This window comes from Papilio machaon, chromosome 6, assembly GCF_912999745.1.
Source record: "Papilio machaon chromosome 6, ilPapMach1.1, whole genome shotgun sequence".
NCBI lineage: Eukaryota > Metazoa > Arthropoda > Insecta > Lepidoptera > Papilionidae > Papilio > Papilio machaon.
In genome coordinates, this window is record NC_059991.1 from 442,767 (window position 1) to 463,226 (window position 20,460).

A 20,460-nucleotide genomic window follows, 5' to 3' on the forward strand; every position below is an offset into this window, starting at 1 on the left:
CTTTATATTCCACTGTTTGTAATCAATAAATAGTATAACAACGGAGAATATATAAATATAAATATACTTCGATACTTGTTAAAATACAAGCAGTATTTATTTTATATAACGAGTTATTCTTAGCGTGGAGTTTGTAAATTAATTCATTATTTACGTACTCTCGACAATTCGTATCACGCCTACGAGGTATCAATAAATTGTTTCAATAAAAGCTTTGTGTTATGTAAACTTTAGCAAAATATCCTCTTGTTTTCTTGAATCATTGAACGAATGAATATTTTCTTGTACGATTGTTTCCCATATATAGATAGATTTAAACAATATATATAAATATATACATTTATTAATTTTAAACTATTATTTACTAAAAGTTTAAATGGACGATGACAAACAGTGATATAAAAAAAATCCATATAAAATATTTTTGTGAATTATGTTTGGAGTACATATACTTGGTAAACTATTTATATACCCACATATAGTTTTAAATAATACTATGTACATTTTATATAAAGAATATTTACAGTCCAATTAACAATCTACAACACGCCCTTTACTTAACAAGAGCGGCCGCAGACAGACCCGCTCTCTGAATACGAATCTAGTAATGTCAAAAATTGTTCTCTGATGCGTTTCATAAAGAAAAGGTCGCTCTAAGTACGACGACACAAAGAATACGCATACAATTAAATTGCTCTCTATTCTCGCTTTTATTTTTTGTAATTGAAACTGTTTAAATAAACAATATTTGTGGAAAAATAGATTTTAATTAGTGATAACTTATATAATTAGCGTGGGTTCTGAGACCACAATCTTCGTTAAAAACATATTGTTGTCTCTGTTATGTTAAAGATAATGACGGGGATGACGATATGTCTTATACAGAGATTTTGAGTTCAGAAACCAACGGTAAAAGACAGATATCTGTGGGCCTAGCACGTACATTCTGTAAATTAGTGCAGCGGACGTAAAGTACACCAAAAATTTTGACATAGTTAACGATAACGATACGAAGGCGATTGTCACAAATATTCTTGCTAGGTCCACTGGTTAATTTTTTAATATAGCGTATAATTCTATGGCAGGATCAATCTCTGAAATAATTTAGGGACTTTTGTCTAGAAGTAGACGTGTTTCAGTTGCTACTAATTGCTAATTTGAAGGTAACATCTTATGTTACGGCACAGAAAACAATAATGTATTAAATAAATTATATCAAATATTGGTTGGTACTAATGAAAGTTATCCAAGTAGAATTCAAAATAAGTTCCTGGCACAAAGCACCATTTATTCTTCAAAGAATTTTACGCCTACGTTAGATTAACCTTATACCCATAAATTATGAAGCTTATAAATATAATTCGACAGGAACATGACGTACATTGTGGTGAATATTTGTATAACTTTTGGAACGGACGCGGCAACAAATAACTTGAGATTGCAGAAAAATGTGTACACAAGAAAAACAACATCCGACTTCCCCATATAAATATTTGCAGTAAAAGATAACTCTCATAGGAATTGCGAGCTTTGGCGATTTGTCGCTTAAAATTCTTGGAAAAATATTTATTAAAACACCCACACAATAAATAATAAATCCACTAGTTACATAATATACATAAGCGAAGAAAAAGATATGCCGAAATGAGTTATACCTTTTTTGTTACTCATCATTGACCGATTGTTAGTTTTTCATACTATTGGTTACATGTTCACGAAAAGTGTGAATTTAATATTTATGTGTGTGTGAATTACCAGGTTCAAATCCGCCATTGCTACTGTTTTTGATATTTTCTTAAAAATACTTATAGAGACCCACTTATTTTTCACAAAAACTTTCTCAGACCGTGTACTAAATGTTACAACTAAAAACCACTCAACCGAGTTAATCGAAAATCAGAATCCATTTAGATGTTCATACAACATCAACGGTCACGCGTAACGTAAAACGTTCCTATAAAAGCGTAGCTTCAAAAAAGCTGAGGTATAAAAAAAACACCTTTAGTAAAAATTCCTCTTAGAAAAAGAGCACAAAGTTATAAGTACATGTAAGAGAATTCTTTGGAAATAGAACTTTTTAAAAATAATATATAACTCCTATAAGAAAACTGAGCAGGGAAAATATGGTATACAATTTTCTTAGTGTAGCGACGTAGACACGTAACTACGTCGATTTTGTTTTTTGAGCCGGAGTCGTATTCTTGTCCTATTTCAATTCCGCTGACAAGGCTTTCTGGCCAAATTTGTCGTAATTGAGATCTAAATAATCTATTTTTTAATAACTATACATTATAAATTATGTAACACTAAATAACTTGGTTTATTAATCTCTAGCTGCTCGTAAATTTAACGACAACAAAGTAAAACCTCACTTTCAAGGTAATAAATCAACGCTAGTTAGGTCAAACTTAATTTGTGTCAGTAACATCTGGTCACTGTGTAAAATTATGAAGAAGGTTTAAAGCAGTTATCAAGTGTTGCCAGTTTACAAAACAATACCACAAAAAAAGAATACAAAATATATTCTGTAGACGAAATTGTTTAACACGAAAATGAAAAACAATACCGAATCCGACGTTACAAAAATTTTATCCGACAAATGTTTAATGTAATGTTATTTTATAACGCCTGGATAAAATAACGACTACGTCAGATATACATTATGGTCTTGAATCTAGATCGTTCTTTTAATAATAAATGTGTGACGAAGATTAGTGATGCAACGGATGTCTGTTTCCGTTTCCGCAAGTGCGGAAGTTCCGCATGCTTTTCAACATCCGTTTCTGCTTCTGTTTCCGCAACTTTTATAACGGAGATAAAACGGAACTTTACGACGGCTGAGAGATCAAAATGCGCGGCGCGAGACGCGCAGTCCGTGCGCGGCCTTTCGGTACTTGTCGCATTTGTGTGTTTACGTACTATTTTGTGAATTTAAGCTCGTAATATTTTCTGCTGCTGTTTGAAACAATCAGTTTGTCTTGCTGGAGTGAACTGTCTAGTTGTTGTCCATATAAAATTTGACAACTGGCAAAATGTGACTATTTCATACTTACGAGTTATTAAATGTACTTTTAAATAAGTGATAACCATGTAATATATCATCATCATTATTATCATCAGCTCACTATGCATCCCCACTGAGGGGCTCGGAGCCTACCCCAAATTAGGGGTGACTAGGCCATAGTCAACCACGCTGGCCCAGAGCGGGTTGACTTCACACATATCATTGAATTTTTTCTCAGATATGTGCAGGCAGCATCACTACGTTTTCCTTCACCGTAAGAACGTCGGATAAATGTACATATGTAAATCGAAAATCGAAATACACATTGCGGGACATGGCGGTATTAGAACCCAGGCCCTGCAGATTGCAAGTCAAGTGCCACGAGCCACCGACGCCTAATAATTATATCTTTTTCTAATCTAGATTTGGTGTATTTGATACTTAACACATTCACTGTTTACAAAATAAAAAAAAATGTAACACCTGGGAGCCAAAACTTTTTATGATGAATTTTTATTTAGTATCTGGGAATGTTGAACATGAACATGAACATAAATTAATAATGTTATTATAATTATTTCAATTAAAAAAAAAACACATTTTTTGCGTTTGAGCGCTAGGGATCATCATCACACATACATACATATACATACAGTTAAAAAATACACACATATAGTTAAAAAATATACATACACAACATAAAGTTCAGCCTTAGCTTCATGTGATACAATATATTTTTATGTTTGCCTCCGTACGAACGTGATACTAATCACTACAACACTGTAAGAATGAAACTAATACTCTTTTTCGTTAGTTGACTATATTGCCAGAGTGGCCACACAAAGCAACATGGACTCGTTTCAAACGCCGGCGGCTTACTGGCTACTACAAAGTGAACGGGCTCCTCGCTCGGATCCGTGGGGGAGGCGCTGCTACTAATAGCTCTGCCCACTCGGATCCGAGTGGTCAGCAGTGAATGTATTAATAAAGAAATATATTTGTCGTCTGTCAACACGAGTGGTTTGGCGAACATTAATTTGTAAATAGTATAATTTTGTTTCCTGAAAATAAATTTAAAAAAAACGCGTATTTTAACTTATTGCAGCGCAGTAAAAATACATACATTGAAGGCTAAAGGACACCGATATCCAATGCCTTAATAAATTAAAAACGAATACAAACTGTTTTTACCCAAAAAAAATTTTTGTAAATATGTTTTTTATTATTATTTACACTTCTGTTTCCGCATCCGTTTCCGTTTCCGTTTCTGCTAAAATTTATTTTTGACATCTGTTTCCGTTTCTGGTTCCGGTAAGACACTTCCGTTGCATCACTAACGAAGATCCTACAAAACAGCGCTTATTTCTTATCGCTATATTTGCTATTGTTAAGCGGAACTCACAGCTTCAATCGATGTCTTGTTACGACACTGCATGTTGTAAAAGAAAAACGATTATTTGAATTATACGTTTCATATTTAAAATTTATAAACTGAATCGATAATTTGATTTTATAGAGTACAGATACAAACTTTTTTAATAAAATCTTACTCAAAAAATCATGATAAATAAATTTAAAATAACACTTTTAATACTATATATGATCGAAAAATGTAGTGATATCAAAATAATAGCTGTTCGGAGGTTTGATTTAACATTTTGAATTGACTAAGCAAATGTCTGAAATTAGCTTCTTTGGTAGCTAATAATGACTAAGACTCTTAGTTATAAAAGAAACAAAGTAAAATGTCGCTTCTTTTAAAATGAAAACTTTTACGAGCTAGTTTCAATTATATTTCAAATAAAACTCAAATTTCTATAAAAGGTAACTACAGCTTTTCAAAACTTTAATGCGAACGACTTTGCATGTAATTGCAACATTTTTAATTACCTTTCTAACAGGCAATATGTTTCAAAGTTCTTGAATATTTATTCATATTACAATAGAGTCGTCGCGAGTCGTTTAATACATCTGAAAGCTTTAAACTTTTGTAGCACTAAAATAATTTATATTACATAGTTATTACTCCTTAATTGTTTTTTAAATATCACATCCACTGCAGGTGTGACCACCAAGTTGATACACAAGTCGTAATAACACAATGTAAGAATAAAATTTTACTTTTATAAATTAATTAAAACAAAATTAACTTAAAAAGTAAATTTCTGATAAACCAGTCTTTTAAATCTTTTAAAAACACACCACAATTTTCTTATACATGTTAACTCATCAACAAGCAACATCAATAGAGCCGCAAATCTGTCGAATCTTATTACAGACCACGAGAGCCTTCCTTTATTTTTGAAACCAGCAATGTTTTGTTTGTTTAGGAACATTGTTGATAACGTTTATAATACATCAAGTGTTTTAGGAAAAATATATTTATTACATGACAAGTATTCATAAATGTTATTATACGAAATTAAAAAGATTCAATTGGTTAAAAAAAATATTACATCTTACCTTTTTCATCGATTCTCTACTATTTATGAAATATTTGAATGCCAAATATTTTCTAATACGGAACGTATGAAGTAAGTTATTCTATATTTTAGAAGTGATAGTAAATTTAAACAGAAGCGCATCAAAATATCCATTGGCTTTCCTTTAACCAAAATCCAAATTGTAGAAACTGTAAAATTATTCAACAGTCGGTTGAGAAGTCTAGTTTTAATTGTTATAAAGTAACAAAACTTCCAGTTAATTATTTTTATATACCTAAGTAGGGTAAAGGGGAACCCAACAAACATTTCAATATAATAGAAACAAAACAATTTAGATTTTAACGTGGAGGAAATGAATCTTATTACCGCACGAGCGATCACATAATTTTCATTTCACTTCGTCCTTTCATTTTAGTTAATGTTATTACATTTCAAAATTTCGCAAAGTTTTAAAGAAATAACTTTCCTTTCCACTTAAAATAATTCAGAATCAAGTAACTTTTAAAGTGTTCCCTTTGGGAATTTTAATAAACATATAAATGATTAATCCAAAACAAAAATGCAATTTTAACACGACAATTAAAATTGAAATGAGTTGACTTATAGTCTTGTGAATTAATCTGTACTCATAGTTATATTCCAAGTGCTAAAAAATGTGCAAACTATACAAATTACCATACAAATATTGCTGTATAAAAATATTTTGGTTAGGTAGATATAAATTTCATTTACTAAAATATTGTTGTAACAATTCTAAGATGTTTGTCTATTATATTTTCTAGCATCATTTTCTCCTTTTTCCTGTACTTGTATTATTTTTACTTTAAAAAGGGGTCGGTTAAATAAACTATTAAGTAAAGTCGGTATGTGTCTAGAACTAGTGGTTTCATTACATGTCCTTATGTTAACATCAACTATCCCTGCGTTCAACATTTGCTGCTCCAAATTTTTGTAGAAAGAGTTATGTTAATTAAAGGTTTCATAATTACTTTACTCTCTCTATGCCAACTTTACCCTTGGCTCCTATATATTTACATGCTTTTTAAACTTCTTTTTATTTAAATACTGTTATAAAATTAAATTATGTGCATGTAAACACATTATTATGACAATATTGGACTTTCAAATACAAGTTTTACTTTAAATAAATATGGAAAAATATAAAAAATAACCGGAGTTTGTCGAAAATATACTAAATGTCCATTTTTTTCCTTTACCAAAATCGATACATTTTTATCACCTAAGTGAAATTTATATGCAAGAGCACAAACTTATCCTTTGAAATTTTAAGAAACTTTTTAGGAAACTTTCAGAATAGGCGATGTTAATTCAAATAGGAATTATAACTCATATTATTTTAAACAATTTATGTTTATATTCTAAGTACAAGTTTGCAAAATAATAGTCCAAATCTTCTTTTTTATCTAGCCTTTCCTGTTATACTATTTAGAATTTCTTAAAATGTTATAAGAGTACGTAGTATAAGATATTAATAAAAATTAAAAGGCTTCAGATCAGCAAGATCTAAGGCTTGAAAATTATTTAAACATTTTAAAATAAAAATTTGTTATACTATTACAGCAGTATTTAATTAACAATATGAAGTTAGTTCCAAATTCATCTTCAAGTTTTCGGCTATTCGTATTATTCGCTGTTAATAGTTACGTAGTTTGGACTCGCAGGCATTGTTAAAAGTTATTATTAAACCCTGCGAACTTTGATAAATTTTCTAATTTACGTTTCTAACTTCCAATATGAAAAGAATATAGTTTGCGATTTGTAATTTAAAATTTTTACATAAGTAATTATCAAAATTTCAAAATGAAAATTAGCTTCAGGTTATAACATTTACCAATTTATCTACATATAACATGCGATAGAAACGAAAGTTTGTGACATGAAGGGAAAAATAATAATAATAAACAATATCTCGCACAAAACTAATATAACTTAAAGCACCTCTTAGTTCCAACGAATAATTGCAATAAGCCAATAACAAACCAAGTTTGAACTTGTTCAAGATTAAACATATATATATTCTATGAACAGCTTCGCAAATTGGATCTAAATATAATTTCTATATTTATTATTTTTTTGTGTTAAGACAGAATTATATAACATCAAATGACCATTACATTTGCAATATGTAAATTAAATTGTCAACATAAAAATTCAGAGAACATAAGAATTCAGGATTAATTTTCTTAATTTATGATATCTAAGTAATATAAGACATATAGTAACACCTATAATTAAATGTATAAGATTATTATGAGCGATAAATTCGTGTCTACACGTGTCATAAAACGAAGAGCTTCATACAGAGCAACGCGGAATGATTGCGAATTTTGTGTTATTTATTATCCATTATTATTTACAATGTCGTTGTAATATTTATTTCACTTGGGATACTTCTGTTGCTGTGAATTAGGAATACAATATGTTATTATCTGAAAAAGAAATTGGCAAAATAAATGACGATCGGTAGCATTTTTTCAATTTATTTCATGAACTGCTTTACAAACGATTCATCTAATTTATAAGACGTTTGGGAACGCGCGTTCTTAAAGTGAACGATCTAAAAACATAAGAACATGAGCTGTGGCTCAAGACTAAGTCCGCGCGGAATTTCAAAAAATAGTAAGTAGCCTATGTGTTCTTCCAGACTATGTTCTACATCTGAGCCAAATTTCATCAAGATCTGTGCGCCGTTCCCTAGATACCTACAAATATACGACCATCCATCCATCTAAACATTCGCTTTTATAATATTAGTAAGATTCGAGTTCATTGCATGATAATACGAACTAAACGATATCCGCCAGCCACTTGAGAGCATGTCAAGTGAAATCCTTGTGTGAAATCCGGTTAGAAGTAGTTTGAGCGCTGTCAAGATGGATTTGCTAACGCGGCAAGTTTGCCAATTTCCATTGTGGTGACGTCGTTTTCATTTCATTATATTTATTACATTGTAAGCTGACGTTTTTGTCGCACGGCTGACACATGTGATTGAATTTATTTTCCCAAATCTTAGATTCTTTTGATTTTATATTTACGTTCATCTTTAGGTATGCATATAAATTGGAATATTGCACAATAATTTTCAAATTTGGAATAATATTTAAACTACGGAATAACATTAAAAAAAATTGAAATCACGAGTAGAAATTGATGTATATTGTTTATTATTACGAAAAATATCTTATTTATATTATTAACTAGCTTTTACCCGCGACTCCGTCCGCGAGGAATAAAAAAAAATGCATACACGATAAAAAAAGTTCCTATGTCCGTCTCCTAGTTCTAAGCTACCTCCCCATCAATTTTCAGCTAAATCAGTTCCATCGATCTTGAGTAAACAATGTAACTAACACGACTTTCTTTTATATACATATATAAATGTGAATGTTTAGATGAATGGATTGATGGATGTTTGCTTGAAGGTATCTCCGGAACGGCTCAACGGATCATGATGCAATTTGACACAGATATAGGACATATTCTGAATGAACATATAAACTACTTATTATTTATTTTTTTAATTACGCGCTGACGGAGTCGCGGGCGAAATCTAGTACATTCAATGTCAATTTTTAATTAATTATACATTTTCAAAAAATATATTGTCTTAGTTTTACTATTCACTAGGGGTTAATATTTACACAAGTTAAGAAACGTACAATATAGGTTAAGTCAAGCCAACCTTTAACTTAAGCAGGTAAGTTAAAGTTAACAGTTAATTTTCCAATAAGATTAACTTGAAAACGCAAAGATTTAATCTTCAATATTACTTAGCTGTTTCAACGGATAATTAATTATTAGGAAACTTCTAACAAATTAAAGAACATATAAAAATAAAAAACTTGAATGTGAAATAAAGATTAGGATGAATAAATGTGCGATTTAAGCAAAAATAGTTTTACAGAAATCTGTCCCAAAAGGTCAGCGTTATCCCGCGTGGGTGTAATTGGGTCTCGTAAGGGTTACTTTAAAAAGAATTTCTACAATTTTAATATAGTTTTATAGAAAAAGCGAGTACAAATTTAATATAAAATTTCAATTTCAGGGACGCAATGCAAAAGAGCACGTTTCCGTTATCAAATATATAAAAAATAGTGCAATAATAAAATATACTGTCCAAATATTTAATTACTTTATAACTTTATCTTAAGCTTGTAAACTTAGAGTCAAATAAATTTGCTACAGCTCTTACTTTAAAAGCGCTTGATTAAGTTATTTCGTTAAATAATAATTGCATCAACAAACATTGTTATTTCTGTGAGACTTAAAATGGATCTTAAACTTAAGACAAAAGGGATTGGTTGGAATAAACATAAATTATGCGCAAGTTAGACGAATTCCATTTGAGCCTTCGCATCTCTCAGTTCACCTACGCATTAAAACAAAACAACACCGCTTTTTTTAAGGCAAATGGGATTTTTCTTATTCTTTCTATTATCACTTACGTAGACACATTTATCTTCTTCAGTTTTATTTTTTGAATATACGTTCCTTTGTTTACGAGTTGTAAATCGAGATCTGTTTTCTTACCTTTGGAGTACAGAAGTGCTTTAATTTATAAGCATCATACATAAGAGTGTGTAAATAAAATGTTGCTTAATATTATAAATGGGAATATTCGGATATATGGATGGATGGATGTTTTAGAAGGTATCTACAGAACGGCTCAATGGATGAAATTTGTTATAGATATAGAACATAGTCTTGAAGAACACATAGGCTACTATTTTTTTTTCAATTCTGCGCAGACGTTGTCGCGGTCAACAGTCTATGCTAGTCGCTAGTCTATGATATGGGGAAACTTACGTCTTAGTGCCACCACCACAAAACTATATACTCGTATATACTGGGGAAACTTACGTCTTAGTGCCACCACCACAAAACTATATACTCGTATATACTAACTTACATAAATTAAGTGTTTATATTCCCTGTTTTTTTTAATGTTCTCTCTCGTTTAGTTACGGTAGTAAAGATGATTGTACTAATGAAATTTAAAAATCTTAGATCTTAATACGTAAACGTTTTCGTAAGATCGGACTATCATAGCATTCAGAACCTAAGCTGGCTCTTAATTAAATAGCAAATCGGTGACTTCAATATTCGCAAGTAAGGTCATTAACAAAAGCTGGCTCTTGTATTAAGGAAGTTAATAAGCTTAGTTAAAAGCGTTTCGTTTAAGTTTACAAGAGATTTTACAAATTAATAACATTAATTATAAATTCGAAATGTTTAATAATTTCGTGGCTTTTTAAATATAAATTTTAAACGTTTTCATGCCTATTTTTTTTCTGTAATCAACATTAGGAATTATTAATTTCCTTTCAAGATATTATTATGCAATGTTTTTGAAAGCTATGAACTAATATTTTGTTATGTATATTAAATAGATGGCGTTGTTTTAAATTTTCAAATACATTTTGCTAAGTTCGGTCAAAAATAGTCTGGGCGCAGCGCTAGTTGGATAGTACTCAAACTTTACGACGCGAACAAACTTCTACCAAACTTATTGTTGTTTTAGTTTAAGACATTTCAAATAAGATTATATGATTCCTAAGGGACAGTAAGCTTTCAAATTTAGGTCCGGATATCTAAGTCCGTACAAGCTTTTCTTTGATTTACCAGTTATCATAGTTTTCAGAGCGAGCGAACTGGCCCATATACTATCCTACAATATTACAGATTAGTGGTACACTTTACTAAGAACCTTATTCATTCATACTTGGGCTTTGGCACAGTAATTTCAAATAATTTCTAGCTAACACATCTATTAATAAATTGAAATGTACTATAATTAATATCCATCCTATTTTATAATAAAATATAAAAGATTTCACTGTATTACAATTTTGCCTTTCTATCGCCATTATAAAATTATAAAACCAATAAGATATTTATAAAAACACATATTAATAACAATTTATAAAGGATATTTTTAAATTATATTTAACAAATTATTGCAAGGTATTAGAAATCTTCTCGAGCTCTACTAACACGCATTTACTTTATCACATTTTGTTTATTTGCACAGAAATGATGTTTGCATTGCGTTTGTAACACGAAAATCTGAGTGCGGAAAGTATTCAGAATAATAAAAATAGACGAGGTTTTGCCATGTTATTAAATATAAGCAATTTGTAAGCTTAGTCACTTGAAGCTCGAGGTTCACTCGTTTCGTTACACCGGGCCTCGGTAATTAATGTTAACTGTGAAACTCCAAGTAATCAGACTAAACTTTCCAGTTAATTTTTTTTTTGGCTCTAATTAACTGTAATGGTTGTAAGTTGTGAGTAGTTTTACGTTAAGAAAATATTAAGTACTGACAAAAAAATTGTCTTATCGTGATTGTTAAGTTTGCTACCACAACTTTCACGAGTTCTGAATTCCACAGAGATCAGATGTTTTTACGGAAATGGAATTTATTTTTAGGTACAAAAAAAATATCAATTACTGAATCACAGTATCTGTGTTCCAGCATCCTTGATGCATGATGCTTTTGATCCAATTTGTAACAAATTTTAATTATTATTACCATCTTGCAGCTGATAGCTTTTTTAATTTTGAATATTTTTTTTTGACTACTTGTTTGTATTTAAAAATAATATTTCCACTGAACTTATATCTATCTAGGTCTTAGTATAAATATTTTTTGCCTAAACTTTGATGTAAGTTAATTATACTCGTAACTATTGAGCGTGGAGACGTCAGATAAGCTGTGAAACTTCAAACTGTGTACAGTCTGAAGATTAGTTGATGTCATCACAATGACTGTGAAGGCAGACGAGATAAACTATAATAAGTAACTTATACAAGTTACTACTAAAATGTTATTTATTTTATTTTTAATCTTATATTTACTTATAAAAATATTGAACATTATAAGCTTTTATAAGGCAAGGAATCCAATGTAAGAATAAAAGATTAATACGAAAGTTTGAGTAACTTTGTTTCCGATCGAATAATACGCTTTTTGTATGAAACCATGAAAGGTTTTTTAGTATCGTGAATAAATTTCGCCGCGTCTCTAAAGTTATTTCATAAATCATGTAACGGAAAACTTTTTTATTAAATCTGCTTTATTACCACCAAAGGGAAGGGTTACTTGATAAATAACAAAGTAATAACATTTCAATATTAAATTGTTCTTCCCGTAGGAGGAGAGTGGAGTAGTGTTTAGTTTAACACGAAAAATGAATTATAAAGTTTCCAATTAGTAAACATAATCCATTTAAATTACTGAACGGTTCATATACAGTATTTATTTTACCATATATTTCTTTTGTCCTTTAAATTCTGCCGTCTTTTAAACTTGAAGATTTACTGTCGTTATTACGTTGTTTCAGACAAAACTCATTCCATTAATTAAAAGCAATATTTATTTATTTCTTTGTGTTTTTTTTAATTCAAAACATTAATCAAATACTTTTTAAAAGCGACGTAATTATGCTATCTTTTGGGCAACATTTATTCAAATTATCGCATTTAAAATTTTCGGAAGCCAACATTTCACAACAGCTTATTACGTAGGTCTCTCCAAAGAGAATTACATAATGAAGATGACAATTCTGGTTAAACATTTTAAATTCAAAGAGAAAATTGAAAAGGATTATAATGTTACGTAATGCAGTAAAACAATTAAATGATATTCTGATATAAGTATTATTATCGCTACTGAGGTTATCTTAGTAAGAGGACCTTTTTAAAATTTGTTTGTGTTAATGTATTTATTCTGAGGTATAAGTATTTGATATTACAAGGTGGCAAATGAGCAAGCTAAATTCGCCGAAATGGCGAAGCAACCGCTGTCCATAGACATCCGGAATTGTAGATACGTTGCTTACCTTCAATCGACTGAGGAGGCGACTCTCAAAATGAGAATATTTTCCCTTCCTATGCATCTCCCACTCAATCAAAGCCACTTCATCTTCTCATGCTTTCCTAATAAAAAAGGGTGGATAGAAAAAGAAGACTAAAATTAGACCTCCAGCATCACATTCATCAGACGAAACGCGTAATTATATCTACTTGACGCCTGTCATGTGTATGGTGGTATTGCACCGGTCGAGCCGGCCCATTCATGCCACAGATATTGTTGTTGCTTGCGTTTACCACTGTTAAAATTTGATATTTCTTAAATATTATACTTAGAGAAACTATAACAAAACTTTCTAAGCATTAATTTCATTTGAGTATTTAAATTAATAAGTTGTGTAAAACAATAAGTTTATTTCCAAAAACAAATGCACGTGCTATCTGTTTTTTTTACCAAACAAAAGAAAGCTTTAAATTAGAAACGAGTAGATATTTGATTCTTTGAACGTATGAAAGTAATAGATAAAGGAAATGGATAATCTTTTTATCGACAGCGCAAAGATTTATCTTACATTTTCCCTTAATCGAAGTTCACGACACCCCGGGGACAACCGGGGGACAGCACAGCCTCTGTGTCAACATAACTTTCACAAAAACATTTATGTAATTTATTTCACAATAACATAAAAAGTAAAATACTTCTTTAAGGTTGTTGAAACATTGTTTTTGATAATTTCTGAATTGGTAACTTTCTAATTATCTTATTCTTGTAATTGTCACTGCAAATTGTAAATATATATTTTCAATTAACTGATGTACACTGTATCTATTTATTAATGTAATTTAAATTATTGTTTCATGTGAATGATTAAGGTGTACAACGAGAAGCCCGACACCATCAATCTCGAGTAACAATAGTCCGAGAGCCAACAATAAATGGAAGGTGAGACTGAATGGCTCGGGAACGCATTGTGTTTAGAAATTAATTCAGTCATGTTAGGTATTGAATTGCTCGAGAGAACTGAAAAGGTCTGATTTTAAAATAAACATTGGACCTAAAAGGTCAGAGAGATGTAGGATAGAAGTCATCAAATAGTAGGTATATGTTTTAAAATACTTTAGGCTTATGTCTAGCTGAGGTCTTTACTTGACTGAAACATTAACAGAATCACTGAATATTTTCATTAAGAAAATTTTTGGGACCTCAAATTGTCCATTTACCAAGAAATATATAAAACAAAATCTTCACTCTTCTCTCGTATATATAAACACTTATTTATTATAATTATATGTAAAGTTGTATAATATCAAATCTTCCATAAATGCTTCAAGAGATTCAAACTTGAATATTACAATCTTGTTTCAACGTGTTATCCGTGTAGATCCTTTGTTATAGTAATCTGAGGTGTTCTGAGAAAATTGCAAGTAAGCATCTCGTGAGAACACATCAGCTATTTTTATAAATCAAGTCTTGTGGATTTTTGTAACCGTCTAGTGGCACTGCGCTCTCACTACTGACAAATTAAATTTAGTTTATTTTTTTACGTAAAATTAATTTCATAACATAGTTTGTTTATGTAGAAAATCACTTGGATGTGGCATTGCAATCAACTTGAATTAATGTGCAAATATTTTAGACTTATAAACTAAATAATTGATTCCTTCCTTAATACCAATCTTGATAATTCTATTCCGAGATAGAATTCGTTTCAAATATTCCTGAAATATTGAAGTACATTTACACAGAAACTTCCAGCATACTGATATTTAAAATAATAAAACATATTCTCAAGGCCGTTATGCCTTAGTCTAGTCAGAGATTATATCTAAAATTAGTACTACAATTCAATAGATTCTAACACGAGTATTTAACATACTTTCGATTTCACATTATCTAGCAACCAAACTAGTCTCCAAGAATAATAGGATAGCATTTTCTCACCTCGTAACTCTTATCAAGTTTAGGACCTTATGCCCTCGGTTAATGCGGTTAATCAATTTCGGAGAACTTTATCTGCAAGTATATTTATTCTGTTAGAGCCAAAGGAGTGCCAATTTATCTGTTTTACATTTCAAATACAAAGGGTAATTAATGCCAAAATGGTTCATTTTGACTGAAATCAATTGAATAGTATTTACAGTCTTAAATTGCCGAATCAAATTAATAATTAAATCTTCTCAAGTGTACATATTTGAACATTTAATTTTGAAAACTCGAAAATTAGAAGGGATCTGAAATATCAAAAGTCAATTTTCATGGAATATGAATGTACGTTTAATCAGATATTAAATCGCTCGAAACATTTCGAGTGGAAAATTATTAAGGCTGGGATTCCAGTCGAGTTTCCCAATCGCGCCCTCTGTATTTACAAATAACAAACTCTGAATTTGACAACTTTATTGAATTTTGTTTAGAATGCTGCAACCACGATAGATATGCTAAAATCCCTTCTCTTGTCTCCGGGTTGCTATCGTTAAAAGGTATAAAATTGTTTGGGTCCAACAAAACGAAACTGAGAAATGTAATTAGTGACTTATAGTACATTTTCTCTTCTCTTAATTGAATTCTATCTTTAAGGAAAAAGTCCCTGTCAATCTTATAAAGAACATCTTACTTCACTTAGATCACCGAACTTACTTTTATGTAATGGCATTAAGTTACTGTTAAGGGCACAGTAAGCAGGATTTATTTTTAATAAAACGAAAGTTTATTAAAAATAAATCTCGCTATATGATGTAAAAAAACGAAGTAAACTTAAATCCAACAGCTTACGCAGCGAAATTAATACGCAAAATAACAAGGCTTCGTTTTTAAATTATGCAGTAAACTGATCTTATAAAGTACCGTTGATCAAACACGAACAAAGCTAACGAATAGAGTTACATGTAATGAGTAACCTTGTTCGCCAACATCATAGAAACATTCAAAGGAATGTGACGCATGTATTTAATAGCGAGAGATAATTCGGCGAGCGCGAGACGATCCGTTTTAATGTGTAATGATACTTTTATGGCGTTAAATACACTTTTATATCTCAACATAAAAGAATTTTATTACTCGTATTAAACAGGAAAGTGAAACACATTTATATAATATTCTATTGAAGAAATTTTTGTTTTAAATAGTCGAATATTTCTTAATTGCATGTTTTGTTTGGTTTTTACAAAAAAAAAAAAAAAGGAATAGTGACAAAAATACTACTACCATACAATGTAATACAATACGATTTACTACAAATGTCACGTTAATAGATATTTGGCCTAACTCAAAACTTCTAACCTTTAATTCTAAACTTTTAATTCTTTTTATCATTCACTTAGTCACTGTCACAAACGAAAACTCTGATTTGCACAAAACATGAATGAAAAGCCTACTTAAGCATTTTATCAACAAACTAATACATATGGCTATTAATATAACGCTCAAGTCAGTTTGACGAAATGTCCATATATTTTTTACATACAGTTCGTACATTTAAGCTCGCCGCAACCACCCCATCTACGCCGCCCAACTCTAATGCAATTGCTTAATCTCTTTGATGTGTGCAATGCCATTAAATCAAATAACTGACTTATTTTTTAATTGCTTTTAATATTCGTTAATCTTAAAAGTAAAAGTGATTTTTGATATGACTATTAATATTTTATTTCAATGATAAATTTCAAATGATATTTATGTAATGCCAGTAACATAAAATGCTTTTGAATAACCCTTTAACGTGTAAAAGGATCGATACAGATAAGTGCCCCTTTCGTGAACTTATACATAAAAGGATTTACCTTTTCGAAATTTGTCCTCGATGTATGACGATTTAGACCGCGACCTATTTGAAATCTGATAACTTCGATAAAAAAAACAATGATTGATTTCTTCCCCTGGCGCGATAACAATACACCAGCTTATGTCTGCTTAATAACGTCTATTTTTTATTGTATCAACAACACACATTTTTAATACAATATTGAATTACAAAATTACAAAAAAAATCCCCACCTTTTTGATACGATTCCAAGTAAACTCGTAGCTCGTGCTAGAACATGCTACAATGGGCACGATTCTAACCCACCATCAAAAAATCGAATTAATTAATCCATACTAATTGGAGAGTTCATAAAGAATTTATAAACCTGACTATAAGTTATTGGTACAAAGAACGTTTAACACCAAATGCGATAAGATGTATTTGCGACTCAAACCTAGTTCGTAGTTGATATCATATAATTACCCTTAGGTTGTAAGTTATTAGAAAAATGTTTTAACCGCGTAGAACAAAACACTAAGATACATTTCTTAAAATAAGCATTCCATTTTTTCCTAGAAAAATAAAACTGGAACACGGCTCTCACGTTTTTCATTCAAAGCTCACTTTTAACAATCTTCTCTAAGTTTCCCGTAACTTTAGAGTTTATTTTCCGGTTACAAATATCTTTAATTAAAGTTAAGTCGCGAGTCACAGCAAGTATAATGTATAAAAGTAAGTACGCAATTATATTTTACTCTCACTTAAGTTCATCGCGGGGATTCAAAGCTGCAATTTTATTTTAATTTTACAGTTTCTCTTTATCTCTGACGAGACCCGCAATAAAAAAGCAATTTTGTCTTTTATTACCATAGTTTTTTGATTGGCCCTTTATTATTTAAATTAATTGAAGACTGCAAAGACATCTGAGCTTCGAGTAGAACAAGGCAGAGCAACAGTGAAGTTGAGTGACCTTTACACATTTCAAATCCTACATACGAGTATGTGTGTCTCCCAATTTTCATCACCCACCATTATTACAAAAAGGGAATATTTTTCTAATAAAGGCGAAATTTTATATTCAAAATTGTGTCTAAATTTTAATTAATTCTTTGTTCAATTAAAATAGTTAAGATTTCATTCAATCTATTGATTAACTCTAAAACTTTGTAATTTAATAAAATAACTAACTTTGTACGTAATTAAATTAAGAATTAATAAATCAGAACATGACTGTAAAACTAATGCAGTACATTTATAAACGAATACAAAACCTCGTACAATACTTACTGATATCAGAAAACGTTAATTTTCATACATCAATGTAATTTTAAACTTTATTGTTTATTAATTAATTAAGAAACGGCTTAACCCACGTTTGATCGTCCGGTGACGGCACCGACTAGTTTCGGACCCCCCCCATGAAGATGGACCCCCGATGGGTTCGAAACTAGTCGTTGCCGTCACCGGACGATCAAACGTGAGTTAAGCCGTTTCTTAATTAATTAATTATGATGTCTCACGAAAGTTTAAACAATTTAATTTATTGTTTATTTTTAATCAGATACAATAATCTTCAAAATTGTAAATATTAAAAAATGTGGATTCCTAATATATATTAAAATAACAATAAAAAAAACTTGAGAGGTGTCAAGGGACACCCGGATGGAACTAAGTTCCTTTCGATTAATTAGTGAAGGAACCAATGTTTACTCTATGAAAAAAAAAAAAACTTAAGTCTTCACAAGAAGTACATTTTATTTCCATGAATTTTCGTTATATATTGTCACGTCGTTGCCATGGTGAAGTAGCGCTCATTCGTCGTTATCATACTTACTATATCAAAAAGTGTCGTGACAACTTTTCGTAAGAAATTTTTCCGTCTAGCCCCCTTACACAACGCGCGATAAGGAACTTCGTTCCAAAAAAACTACTATCATAACGTGATCGGTATATTAAAGTTTTGTAAAAGAATCAATGGCCGGAAATAAGTGTCTTTATCTTCTTCTACTAATTTTGTCTTTATCTTCACAAAGAGCCTATAAAATGAACTCCTTGTAGGCATTTGTGGTCCTTTGCAATGTCCAACTTACCTCCTCATATACTGGAACTTGACGACAATGAAAATGAGTAGCGTGTTGGCCGCTAGTGATGTGGTGAGGACCGCAGCATACAGCGCGATGACCACCACGTCAGCGCGGTGGAACACGTCCAGTCCAGCGCCGACGCCCGCAGCGCCCGCGGACCCTGGGGCCCACGCTTCAGACCCGTTCCACCGCACACCAAGCGTCGCGTTAAACGACCTCATCGGCATTTTCGGTTTCTTATGAATGTGTCTATGACTTTAACACATCACTGCTATAAAACACCTTGTCTCATAAGTTTATTAAAGCGTTACATTGTTAATATTAATTTACACTGAGGATCACCACATTGTATACCTTCAAAATTAAAGAAAAAAAATATTTAGTTCTACTAACTTAAAAAATACTAAACAATATTAGAGATATTCCTTTAATATTTATAATTTATAATAAAACTTTATGTTTGAATGTTGTATACAAAACTATCTTAAACTTACGAACGTCTCCCGTAAGAACCCATCTGTTAAACAAACGCGCTCCGTATGTTTGATATGAAAAATGTTTAGTGCCAACTACTGCGTTACTATACAGGTTTTATGTTCCGAACAGGTGGCCGATATTATTTATGTTGTCACAGAATTATACAACGATTACACAACAGTGGTTAGCTGTCTAACATAAAGAAGCATTTCTAATTGCTTTAGTTAGTTACTTAAGTTAGCTTTTCCCAAATTATTTTATTGACATAAATATCAGTAACTGTCAGTACTGTACCAAAGAGTTTGAAAATAGAATGGAAGTTATATTTACAATATACTCTTATAATTGTCTTTAGGCAATTAGTAAACAAGGTTAAAGAATTTGCAACTAGTTTAAAGATGCCAAAAGTAAAACCTCTACTTCGATGGTTAATTTTAGAAAATTCTGTTACAAAGTAAAGTTTTGGCCGTTTTTAATTAAAAAGTAGCTGTCGCCCTAGGCTCCGTCCGCGCTTACTTAAAAAAAACTTATTCCATGTGTTTGTCCAGACTATGTTTTACATCTACGCAAAAATTCAGCGAGATCCCTTTAACCGTTGTGAAGATACCTTCTAATAAACATCCATTAATACATCTAAAATTTCACTATCATAATATTACTAAGATATTCCACAGATTTTTTTTAAAAAAATTCGTTTAAATTAAAAACAGTCGCAAAATGTTGACAATTAAATTGTATATAACTTAAAATACATTGTCCATATTGACTTTTTTATATTCAACGTATACTGTGGTTTTTCCTAAATACTTTGTTTCAAATCCCTTTACCTGTTCTTACTAAAACAAAAACGACGAAAGCCTAATTACTTTCATGTC

At 30.7% G+C, this 20,460-nt stretch overlaps 1 protein-coding gene across 1 annotated transcript in view; it reads right to left on the reverse strand.

Moving 5' to 3' along the window:
- The window catches only part of LOC106710940 (QRFP-like peptide receptor), a 54,974-nt gene extending 35,639 nt beyond the window's left edge, over positions 1 to 19,335 (reverse strand). The window contains exon 1 of the mRNA XM_045678383.1: positions 19,115 to 19,335. Within this exon, the coding sequence (XP_045534339.1) occupies positions 19,115 to 19,335 (221 nt within the window). The remainder of the gene's footprint in view (positions 1 to 19,114) is intronic.
- Positions 19,336 to 20,460: the final 1,125 nt, after the last annotated feature.